This window comes from Corylus avellana, chromosome ca2, assembly GCF_901000735.1.
Source record: "Corylus avellana chromosome ca2, CavTom2PMs-1.0".
NCBI lineage: Eukaryota > Viridiplantae > Streptophyta > Magnoliopsida > Fagales > Betulaceae > Corylus > Corylus avellana.
Window position 1 is genome coordinate 36,664,781 of NC_081542.1, and position 12,540 is coordinate 36,677,320.

Here is a 12,540-nt window from a genome sequence, read left to right on the forward strand (position 1 = left end):
TGAATATTTTAGCACTTAACAATGGGTACTGGGGGAAAGGGGTGGAAACTGGTGATACACTAAATAATTACCCTAAGCCTATTCAAGTAACCTCTACATAAAAATAATTGGAGGACTACAAGCTTGCCAAGTGGCAAGAATCCAAGGGATTATTCCATTGAGGGACAACAAATCATTAGTATATGCCACATTCCATGTTGGTCCCTTTACCTTTGGCCGTTGCTTTACCATGTCCACTTACCATATTAAAGGCCCTATAAATGAAGACAATGGTCCTTATTACTAGGCACATCGTTCTCTCCTCTCCCACATTCTCTATTTAGCCTTCCCTCAAAGAAGTCTTTATTGACTTAAGTATTGAAGGCTCCACAACCTCGAGACTGGTAGTTTCAAGTAGCTTTCTAACTTATTTTGTAGGTGGCCCATCGCTAGTCTGAAAATATGCTTTAACACTTAAAATTTTAAAACATACGCATTCCCAAAAATCCCTAGCTGCAAATGTAATTCAAAGCTGCTCATTTGCCCTAACTAGCTTTGGTACAATTTGCCTAATGACTGGTTAGTGTAAAGTATCTCATAATCAAACAAACAGTAAGAAAAAGACGAGAATAAATTAAAGATAGAAATTATGTAAAATATAAAAGAAAAAGTACAAAAAATGTAATCTGAAACAAATGAAGAAGTCTAGTTGGGTATACTTAGTAGTTATGGTTGTTTGTTAAATAAGGAATCAAAGAATCATCCGATTTGGGGATCGATGATATGTTGGCTTCAATAAGATACAAGACTACAACCTAAAATTAGGATTAATAGTCACTGTCACCTACAGGCCCTCGACAACTCTCGTCTCCCCCAGAGAGAGAGAAAAAAAAAAAAAATTAAAAAAAAAAAATCAACAACTCTCAACTTTTTGGTACAACTCATTTTCATCTTTTTATTTTCTATTTTTTATTATTTTATTATTTTATTATTTTATTATTTTTAATTTCCTTTTTCCTCTTCTTCTTTCTCACGTTGGTAATCACCTTGATTTTAAGGGGTTTATATCGATCTGCACCCTTTATTAGAACTAAAAGATAGCGAAAAGAAAAGAATAAAAAAAATGATTTATATATCCAAGTGTGGAGACTCATGAGAGAACCAAGGTTCCCATGAATACCATGATCATATATAGCTTCTTGATTAGATTTTGGTGCATGACAGAAAGGAAAAAACATATTATCTGTGCGATTTTTCAACCAAAGAAAAATTAAAAAATAATAACAAATCAATTTCTGGATAGAACACGTAAACGATATATATGTATAAGAATTACTCCACATATTTGTTGTAATCCAAGCATTCTAAATTTCAAATTCTTACAAGAAAAGTTGCTTAGATACAAGGAATTAATGGACATATTTTTTTTTTTTGACATGTCCATACAAAGGGAAGGGGAGGGAGGATTCGAACTAGTGACCTCCGCTTTATGAGGCGTGATCTACAACCGATTGAACTATCTCTTAGGGACTTAATGGACATATTTTGATTGGATTGGAAGGAAATTACAGTAATTTCCACTAGTGTATGTACCAATTAAGTCTTTTTATTACTTCCATTAGTCCATGCGATAATGTTGTAGCGCAAGAAATATTGACTCCTTCTCAAGGCTTTATTACCGTAATGCAAGGAGACTTGAACTTTTCAAAGTCTCCATTGGGAGACCTATCACACCCTAAAGCAATAATTTTTTACTGTAATGCAGAAGTCACTCTATTATGTTGAATATTACTATAGTGATGTGCCGTGTTGAAAATTGACACGTTACCAATTGATGATGTGTCAATTTTCGGCACGTCACTAAAGTCTCGGTAGTGACACCCTGATTTTTGACCTGTCACACATGTCGCTACTGACATGTTACTAAACTTTAGTGACGTGTTAAGGCCTTTAACATATCACTAATGGGTAGTCAATAAAAATTAAGTTTTTTGTAGTGCTAGAACTTTTCAAAGTTGTTATTTATTTAATTTATTTTTTTTGTGGTTTTCCATTGGGAGACCAATCACTTTAACGCAATAAATTTTTACCTAACATAGCTTTAGACATCAACTTCCGTGAAAGGAAGATGCACTCAAAGACAAATATTGTATTAGGTGAAAAGAAAAAGAAAAGATTAAAAGAAAGTTGAATGCTTCCGTTCTCTTAAAAGAAAGTTTTTCATAAAAAAAGAAAATGTTATTGCATCTTCAGCAATCTAGATTTGAGAGCTTCCTCTGTTGATTGACCAAAGCACTTTCACAAATATGTTATGGCAATATTGAAAGTGCCATGGCCCAATCAAAAAATCAGCACTTGTCAAGAATTTCTAGAGGTAAGCGTGAGAAGAAGAAAAAAAAAAAAAGGAACATGAGAAGAAGAAACCTAACGAGGTTAACATTATGCAGTAGTTGTTGAAGAACTTCGTACTTGTGTTATTAAATCCATAACCACTGAAGACTTCGTGTGTTTACTTTGACACAACCATTGACGAGTTCAGCAGCTGTTGTCTATAAATAGAATGTTTACCATAGAAGGTTTCTCACCCATCACCAAAGCAACATTATAGAACAGAAGTTAAGCACAGCTTAGATATGATGAAAGGAGTCCATTTCCTTGCAATTGTTGCTCTCTTGTCACTGACATCCTCTCTTGTCTCTGCCGAGGATCCCAGCCCACTTCAGGACATTTGTGTTGCAATTGATGACCCCAAATCTGCCGGTATATATATATACACTAGCATTTAGTTATTTATTTATTTATTTATCAAGCTTTCGACATATATATACTAACAAAGATTTCTTAACTTCTTGCAGTATTCGTGAATGGGAAATTCTGCAAGGATTTTAAGCTTGCCGAGGCAAACGATTTCTTCTTCGAAGGGCTTCAAAATCCTGGAAATACAGAAAATCCAGTTGGGTCGAATGTTACTACTGTGAATGTGGACCAAATACGAGGCCTTAACACTCTAGGCATATCGTTGGCTCGCATTGACTTTGCACCATATGGAGAAAATCCTCCCCACATTCACCCCCGTGGCACTGAGATTCTAGTTGTCCTAGAGGGCTCTCTGTACGTTGGTTTTGTCACATCTAACCCGGAAAATCGTCTTTTCTCCAAAGTTCTAAACAAGGGAGATGTCTTTGTGTTCCCAATTGGTCTCATTCACTTTCAATTCAACACGGGACACACCAATGCTATAGCCTTTTCTGGTCTAAGCAGCCAAAATGCTGGTGTTATCACGATAGCAAACGCTGTTTTTGGATCCAACCCTCCTATCAACCCTGATGTTCTCGCCAAGGCCTTCCAACTTGACCAGAAGATTATTGAATATCTTCAGAAAACATTCTGATGGGTCAACTAGAAAAAACTTATGAAACGGCTGAGACCTTTGTCATTCAACCATGTTTAACTCATTCCATCATAATGATCGATAATAAAATAAATGGTTGCATATATATGTAACTCTTTCTAGCTAGAGTTGAGGTATAATATAATATCTCTCTCTCTCTCCATGCCCCGCCTCTCTCTCTCTCTCTCAAAATGAATGGACTAAATTACCAAAATGCTTGTTTATAAGGTACATCGTACATGGATGCCCTAGAAAAATGAGATCAATCATGAACATTAGCCCAATTACTCCAATCAACACCTAGAAGGGTAGTTGAATAGATGTTTACAAAATAACGTGGAATTTAAAACTTTAATCATCACACAATCAATTACCAAATATTTATGAGCTCAATAAAATAATCAACACAAGCATTTGGTGACAAGGTAAAAACCTTTGTAAAAAAGAACTTTTCAAAAGTAAAACTATTTCAGAGCAGTCAAACCCCAAAACTCATCCAATATAAAAGAATTCAATTATTATTAGGATGTACTAACAAAAATTTACCGTATATAGTAGCTCTAGAACCTTTGGGTACAATTGTTTCTTTCGAGCTTCCTCTTACAATCCCGAAACACCGGTGGTTGAAGGTTTTATCTGAAAAACATGGTTGTGTGGTTCAACAAAAATCTCTCTAAGAGATGAATGCTTTAGGAACAATAAAACCTTTCTTAGCACAAAGCTCTATGGCCTAAAGGTGTGTCTATGGACGTGCATGGAGAAGCCTTTTATAGACTTGAAAAACTTTGGTCTCCAAGCACACAATCGGATCCTTCATTTGATGTAATTTTTAAGTCGGTGTTCGAAGTGAACCATAAGCAGTTTGAGCGAGCATAGGGTTATATATGTCGAAACCAAGAATTTCTATAGTGGCGTGTTCGAACTAACTTAGAACGAGACTTGGGGACGAGCTATTCTTTGAATCGTGTGCCATTGCTAGGGTTGCTCGGTGTCGCCGCTGTGTTGCAACACTTTTTGAAATTTTTATAAAAACATTTCTCAACAAAATACTTCCAAAATTTTACCAAACCAATTTTCAACTTTTTTCAAATGTGACCTCCATCAAATTAATTTTCAATTTTTACCATTTTCAAAACTCAAAAATACTTCTTAAAATTTTACCAAACTAGCCCATATTTGTATCTTTTCAAATATATAATACAAATGGACTTTATCATAAAGGGAAGCATTTCTATACTTTTTTTTTTTTTTTTTTCCGAATCAAATGCGGGAAAAGGTTACAAGGGAGGATCATTTCCCTTCTTTTTTCTTTTTTTTTTTTGTCGAATCAAATGCGGGAAAAGGTTACAAGGGATGATCATTTCCACTCTTGATCCGAATGAAAAAGAGAATAGAAGATTCTATGGGAATGTTTCAAAACACATGGTTAGAAGCGACTTACGTTGCAAAGCATGTACAAATAGGATTTACTCAGAAAAAAAAGCAAAAAAAGAAAAAGAAATATGTTTTGCTTAAAAAAAAAAAAGGAAGAAGAAACAGGTTTTATCACATATTCACAGTCTAAACCCTAAACATGAGCTAATGTTCTTTTGCCATACCTAGGAAATCTAAGTTTATTTTGATATAAGAGGGAATTAATTATAAATTAAATAAATTATAAAGACTAATTTTACAATTTTTTTAAAAAAATGGGTTGGATAAGATAATTTGTCATAGCAACAGTACAACATGAGGAATTAGGATTCTCTCCATTTCATTTGAATTGAAGAATGTTGAAATATTTTCAATACGTGTGTGTATATATATATATATATTATTTTGTGTCTTGGGAATATTTTAAATGGAAGGTTTTAAAGAGCATTGAATGAAAGTTGTCCCACATTGAAAAGAGTGAAGATTTTGTTGGCATTTATAAAGTCCAACAAATTTAAGCTATTAAATGAACTATGCTAGGGTACACCCTAATACATGTCATAGTATAGTACCAAGCACTAGACGCACGCGCGCTTGGTGTGGGCTGTAGGGCGCTAGTGGCGCCTTGATGGTGCACTTGGCACGAAGCATCGGAGCGATCTGATCATGACCATTTATTTTTGGACGGTCAAGATCATTTGATCTAGTGGTTTGATCTAAACCGTAGTATGCTTCTTAAGTAGATCCAGTGGTTGGATCTACTGGACTGTTGATCTAACGATTGAGATTAAATAATAAGGATAATTATTTAATCTAACAGGCAAATTTAAGTACCAATTGGATTACCGGTTTACAGCAGTTTAATAGCAGTTTATTTTCGAAATTCAAAACAGCAGTTTAATTTCGAAATTTGAAATTATCTGATCTGTTTTAAGAGATAATTGATTAATCTTTGATAATATACAATTCTCTTTATATCCTTATCTGATTTTTGAAATTTAAAATAATTATTTCTTTTTGTCTCTGATTGGAATAGAAAATCTGCACAGAGGTTCCTGGGCTCCATTGTATCCTAGAGAAAAATTTGCTATAACCCCTGTTGTATACCAATTTTGGTGGAGGCAAATATTTTCTTAAGGAAAGTAACATTGTAACATACTTTAGGAGCATTTTATTTTCTATATTTTTCTCTATTTGCATAACAAAGAATATCCAGTCAGTTATAGTAGATGCGTATTTTTGTTCCTTCACTTTGAAGCAGAGAGGATCCTGTTCCGTTCAAAAGTAGATGTGTCAGTAATTAAATGATGTGCAAATAAAAATTAGTTTTTGAATTAATATATTCAAAGATTAATTTTTACTTCCATATAATTTAATTATATAATAATTATAAATGATCCTACTAAATAAATAGCAGTACTCTAAAAAGAAATAGGATGGAAATTTATTTCATATCTACTTTTGAACATGTGAAAAATATTTGTATTTTTAATAATTTTATCCGATTAAAATGAAATATACCTTTCCTTTTTCTAATTGGACAAGAACTATATATATATATATATATATATATATATATATATATATAAAGCCCAGCTATTTTCCCCTATGGCTACTTTTATTTCCTCACATAATCCTCCTGCGTTGCGCTTACGTTGTCTATTTTCCCCAAACATGGCGTCAAGCGGCAACACCTTCTACGGTTTCAGATTCAGAGTGTGGCAGGGGCGCCGCCCAAGCCCACCCATCAGCGCGCACCCACACGCGGCGGGTGAGGTTGCCATCGAATTTCGCGTCACCGAGTGGCAACGAATCGAGAAATTCATCGGCGATGACGACCATCCGGTGTCCATCGTGCCAACGCGATCTCCCACCCGATTGAGAACCTTCTGGGTCCCAAAACACGCGGTTCTGTTGCGTGATGGTGGAGCTCGCATGTTGTCAGTGCTTTTGGAAGTGGGTGCCCCCGCAGAACACCGCCAAGCCGTATTGCGAGATATCTCAGTGGCGGCCGCCGGCGGGACGGGAAGTGCGCCGATCGTGGTAGCCCTTGAACACATGACGGTCGTTTCTGAGGAGGTTGATGATGATGATGATGAGTCCGAGGAGGTTATGGATATACTTTTGAGGGAGTCTATGGCGGTCGATGTGGGCAGACCCATCCCGGCCGCTCGATCTGCAATCGAGCGATTGGAGAAGGTAACCTTTGAAGATAGGTTGGGGTGGATCGGAGAGTGCATAATTTGCACGGAGGAATTTGAGGGTGGGCTGGAGCTCACTCGGCTGCCGTGCTCCCATGTCTATCACGGAGGTTGCATTGTCAAGTGGCTGAAGATGAGTCGCCTCTGTCCCCTCTGCCGCTACCCATTGCCCCCTGTCCATTGAGATGGGCAAGGATTTTAATTTCTTATTTGGGGTTTCATTTTCAATTTATTTTTTATACGAATTATGACTTATTATTCAATTTTTGGCTTCTTCATGTTGGATTCCAAATTACTGGAGCAACCTAATAAAATTGTACAGTTCTCCAAAAAATTCAAGTTTAGTGTTTGTTGTTATTTGGATATATAACATTTATTTTTTTAATTGAATAGGGAAAAAGGGTTAATGGGGAGGACTTTTCTATTTTTGATTAGGATGGAAGAAAAAATGTGAGATTTTTTTAGAATGCTTCCAAAAACAAGATGGAAAGCGGCCTACGTACTTAGTAAGAATATGTGCACGGAAATTTATATTACGAGGCACTTTCAAAGCATTCCAACTTTGCAAAAAGGACAAACCTAATATAAGATCAAAAACGATATTAGAAAAATTCCAAGAGGGAAAAAGAGATGGAGTATTGGCTAAAATCACAAGAAGAGCATTACCCCCTCCAAAAAAAGAGAATCGAAGGCCCAGGATAAAGCCAACTAAGATGCAAGATGATAGAGATAAAATTTGTATTAGATAGGTTTAAGGGTTAATAGTTGAATTGGAATGAGTGTTTGTGACAAGTAACTTCTGAGTAGCTGCCAAAATAATATTTGATTATCAATGAGAGTAATGAGTTTAAAAAACTAAACTCAAGTGGCAAGGGCCTTGGTCTTGGTGGCATTCTATGGGGTCTAAAGTTCGAATCCCCTTGAGTGCAAACAATTTCTTGGGGCCAACCCGTTGACGAAGCCGGAATATTACTCAATTCGTGTGGAGAGAGCGCTTTACACGAGTCCGAGGTTTACTGAAGAAAATGGGGTATACAAAGTGACACTACCTTGGAAGAGTTTCTTGCAATAAAAAAAAAAAAAAAATAATAATAATAACAATAATAATAATAAGAAGAAAAAAAAAACAGTATTGAGTTTAAAACCCCTGTACATGGGATAACTCTCCCAGAATAAGGGTATTAGAGTAAGGCATCATTGGGATTTGAATGTGGCAAAACAAGCTGAAAACAAAAAAGAACCAAAATTCAAGTTTTTGTGTTTGTTGTAATTTGTTGTCGAGTTTAGGGAAAATTACAATTTGCCCATCTAAAGTTTGAGGTAATTTTCAATTCGACCTTTAATATTTTAATTTTTGCAATGCACTCTCCTACACTTCCAAATTTTTGCAATTCGACCAATTTTATCCAAAAATTCCTATATTGCCCCTATTTTTTTATTTTTTATAAAAAATTAAAAAAAAAAATTCGGGGTGGCTGGCTATCTGACCATTTTTACACCCCAATATATATATAAATTAGGGGCAATATAGTCATTTTGGGATAAAATTGGTCGAATTGCAAAAAATTGAAAGTTTGGGGGAATGCATTGTAAAAATTGAAATATTGGAGGTTAAATTAAAAATCGCCCTACACTTTGGGGGGGTAAAGTGTACCTTTCTCTGAGTCTTATTAATGATTGTCTTTGAATAATACAATGTACTTTATGTATCTTTGTTTGGTGAGGACATACTAGTGTCTTCAGTAAGTTGCAGTACTACAACAGTTGCTGTCCAAAATTTTAGTAGTTAATACTATGAACTCGGCTGGAGCATGTGAACAATTTTGGGCTGCATCTTAACTTAGGATTAGTATATATATTCTTATCTAGTAATGTCATACTCTGCTGTTTTGTTGTTCAAAGCAAATTATTTGGGAATTTTGGTTGCCCATCTTACAATTTATACCTAATTGTCACCAACATTATTCTTCTTGCTCTCTAGCTTCTGTTTTGCTTTCATGCTGATCTCTCTTGCTGTTTCTCATTTTCTGTGGAAAGGTGAAGGTGACCTTAATCAGAATTACCAAGCCATGAACTCAATTTTTACTTTTGAGATATGGGTTGGTTAATTTATAGGTGTCGAATCCAATTATATTATATCTTCATATCTTTCAGAGTAAAATTCTCTTAGTATGGTTCTATTGTCATTACTCATATCCTTTGGAAAACCATCCAACTTGCCTAGCCTTGTTAATGATTGGTGTCAATATTTTGATCATATTTCTTTTATAGGAAAAAATATAAAATGGCCCTCCAAACAATCAGCCAGTTGCAAGTTGGCCTCCCAATGTTCAAAATGTAATAAAGTAGCCTCACGAAGTTCCAAAAAATGTCAAATTGGCCACTCCGTTAGTCAGCACCGTCAAATTGGATGAAAAATGCAATACGACGTCATTTTTTGAAGTTAAGTTACTAAAATGCCTTTTTAGGAAAAAAAAAACCAATTTAAAAAAGGCTCCCCAAAACGACGTCGTTTGGGTTGAAAAAAAAAAAATTAATTAATTAATTAAAAGCCCCTCCCCCCCCAGAAGCTCAGGGTGGTTTCGCCACGTGGCTTACGAGGGTACGCAAGCCACCCCCTAAACCACCCCTTCTAAATTTGTTTTTTTATTAATTTTCTCAAGCCAAGCGACGTCGTTTTTGGGGGCTTTTTTAAATTGATTTTTATTTTTCTTTCCAAAAAGGCATTTTAGTAACTTAACCTCAAAAGACGATGTCGTATTGCATTTTTCATCCAATTTGACGGTGCTGACTAACAGAGTGGCCAATTTGACATTTGTTGAAACTTCATGAGGCTACTTTATTACATTTTAAACATTGGGAGGCCAACTTACAACTGGTTAATAGTTTGGGGGGCCATATATATATATTTTTTTTCTCTTTTATATCATCTTACAAATCAACCATTAGATTTGTAGTCTTATGTGGACTCCATATAAGTTAATGGTGGACACCACAAATCTAATAATTGATCTATTGAATTGGTAGGAAAATATATGTCAAATATGAAGAACTTATTAACCTATAACATTTCTCCATAAATAATGTAAATATAATTGAAATTGGATCTTGTTTTGAAAGCGGATGCTGACAAGACACCCATAATCACTACAAGAATTTAGGGCTTTAGGGGCGACTTGGAGTCGACCCTAAAAGTCCTAAAGTGGACGCTGTTGACAACAACGTCGACTTTTCGACCCTAAAGGTGCCGACGCTAATAGTCTGACCCTAATGATCAAATGCGTGATTTTCAGGATCCACTTAAAGTCGACCCTAATGATCACTTTTAGCGTCCACTTTATCGACCCTAAAAGTCGAAATATTTTGACCCTAAAGATGATGTAAACGAAACCCATAGTTGACCCTAATAGTCAACCATTAGCGTCCACTAAAAGTGGACGCTGATAGTTAACCATTAGCGTCCACAAAGTGGACCCTAATGGTCATAAAAATTTTTTTTTAAAAAAATAACTATCAGCGTCCAAACCAAAGTGGACGCTGATAGTTAACCATTAGCGTCCACAAAGTAGACCCTAATGGTCCTAAAAAAAATTTTAAAAAAATTAACTATCAGCGTCCAAACCAAAGTGGACGCTGATAGTTAACCATTAGCATCCACAAAGTGGACCCTAATGGTCCTAGAAAATAATAATAATAATAATTATCAACGTCCAAATTAAAGTGGACGCTGATAGTTACCATTAGCGTCCACAAAGTGGACCCTAATGGTCCTAAAAATAAAAAATAAAAAAATCTGCGATCAATCGCACAATCGTGTGCGATCGATCGCAGTACCAGTAGGTTTTTTATATTTTGCAATTGATCGCAAAATATAAAAAACCTACTTGAAAACCCACTGGTACTGCGATCGATCGCACTCCAAGTGCGATCGATCGCAGAATCAGGAAACAAATTCATATATTCGTGGAACTTAGATTTATCTTGGCTGCCTTAGAATCCATTTTGGGCTCTATTTTATAATCATTATATGCTGGTTTAAGAGATCCATTAAACTGAAAAATGACGTGCATGTTTGGCGGTAAGGATATCTTTTCCAACTTTCATCCTTGTTCAATTCGGTAGCTTACTTGAGAAAAGACAATAAAAAGAATATGGAGAGTTAACCATAGATTATGGTTGTCTCATTCTGTTTAGGTAATACGTTTTTATTCCAATAACCTAAGCTAAGTGTTTTGGGTTAGGCAATTCTCCCACAGCTGCCCTGTATGCGTAAAAGAAATTGTAGCCGAATGAACTAACTTTCAGTTGCTTAGCATTTCCTTGGTCTAGGCAAAAATTAATAAATATGGATTTTGGCTGTGGAAAAATATGAAGATTGAGAGGAGAATATTAGCATTTCCTTGGCATTCAGTTTGCTGGAATTTTGACAGAATATTGATAGCTAGTGCAGCCAAGTGCAGGATTTACTCATGAATTTAAGGCTGGAAATTTCGAAACTCTATAAATGTTCCCCTAAAAACATTTATAAAAAGGAAATCTTACCAAGCTTAAAATACATACACAAACATATTTAGGCTTTCATAACACTAACCTTTTTATAGGGATATCCAAGTCAGCAATATAATGGAGTGTAAAACTGATAAATTCCTGCACATTTTCAATCCATCAGGACAAGGAATTGATAAATATAGTATGCTAGAAAATGTTTTGTACAAAGTTTTAGTCTACCATACAACTCTATAACCTACACCCATAGCCATTCTCACTATCCATTATTACTATAGGCTCGCAGAAGAACAACTAATAAGATGCTTTATGAGCCACAAGACCATTCTGAGAAAATACATAATCGTAGTCATCAATAACTGCAAAGAGAAAATAGACACTTAATAGTATAGTCATGTACATATGAAAAATTGTGAAGTAGACAACTGCATTTGGCCCTGATTTTGAGAACTATTGAAAACCAATCAGATAATGCTTATAAAGGTTAGACTTGAAACTCATTTATAATCCATAGAAAACATAATGCTTGATTGTCAAGGTTCATGACGAATATTCACATGAAAAATACATTTGAAAGCTAATAACCAAAGTATATTTTTAGATCATGTTGAAACAAATGGAATAATCAAACAGATTTTGGGTTCCTAGCTCTTATAGCTAAGCAATTACCTTTCGAAGTTCCCGCATGAATTCTAACAGCATTGGAGTGACCACCTAGCATTTGAGTGGAAAAAGTTGCATCAAAGACAATTTCAAGCGGATACATGGAAATGTTACTTCCATGCAATAAATCTAAGAAATAACAACTTGCTTACATATATCCTATGCTGCTGTGACCATAATAATATAAACAATACAATGGAACAAAATTAGCAAGCAAAATGAATCAAAGAAGAAAATCGGTACCTTTCTTGGAGCAGTAAGGGTCCCATCCACATCAAATAAAGCAATTAAACCAGGATTCCTAATGGCCATTTCGCTCAAGATATTTTTCTGCAACACCAAATCCACAATATCACAACATCAAAATTATGTAAGACACCACCATTA

At 35.2% G+C, this 12,540-nt stretch overlaps 2 protein-coding genes across 2 annotated transcripts; both read left to right on the forward strand.

Annotated features, from left to right (window-relative positions):
- Positions 1 to 2,581: 2,581 nt before the first annotated feature.
- On the forward strand, positions 2,582 to 3,492 carry LOC132171371 (germin-like protein subfamily 1 member 13). The gene is made up of 2 exons (XM_059582667.1): positions 2,582 to 2,739; positions 2,835 to 3,492. The coding sequence occupies exons 1-2, from the start codon at positions 2,613 to 2,615 to the stop codon at positions 3,368 to 3,370; spliced, it is 663 nt and encodes a 220-aa protein (XP_059438650.1). The 5' UTR covers positions 2,582 to 2,612; the 3' UTR covers positions 3,371 to 3,492.
- Positions 3,493 to 6,457: 2,965 nt separating this feature from the next.
- On the forward strand, positions 6,458 to 7,168 carry LOC132169681 (E3 ubiquitin ligase BIG BROTHER-related-like). Its single transcript, XM_059580676.1, has one exon. The coding sequence runs from the start codon at positions 6,458 to 6,460 to the stop codon at positions 7,166 to 7,168; it is 711 nt and encodes a 236-aa protein (XP_059436659.1).
- Positions 7,169 to 12,540: the final 5,372 nt, after the last annotated feature.

Excerpts from the sequence above, each read along its gene's own strand:
- LOC132171371 (XM_059582667.1), top strand. The coding sequence starts at position 2,613 with ATGATGAAAGGAGTCCATTTCCTTGCAATTGTTGCTCTCTTGTCACTG. Across the intron at positions 2,740-2,834 it reads TGATGACCCCAAATCTGCCG|TATTCGTGAATGGGAAATTC; the intron begins GTATATATATAT and ends AACTTCTTGCAG.
- LOC132169681 (XM_059580676.1), top strand. The coding sequence starts at position 6,458 with ATGGCGTCAAGCGGCAACACCTTCTACGGTTTCAGATTCAGAGTGTGG.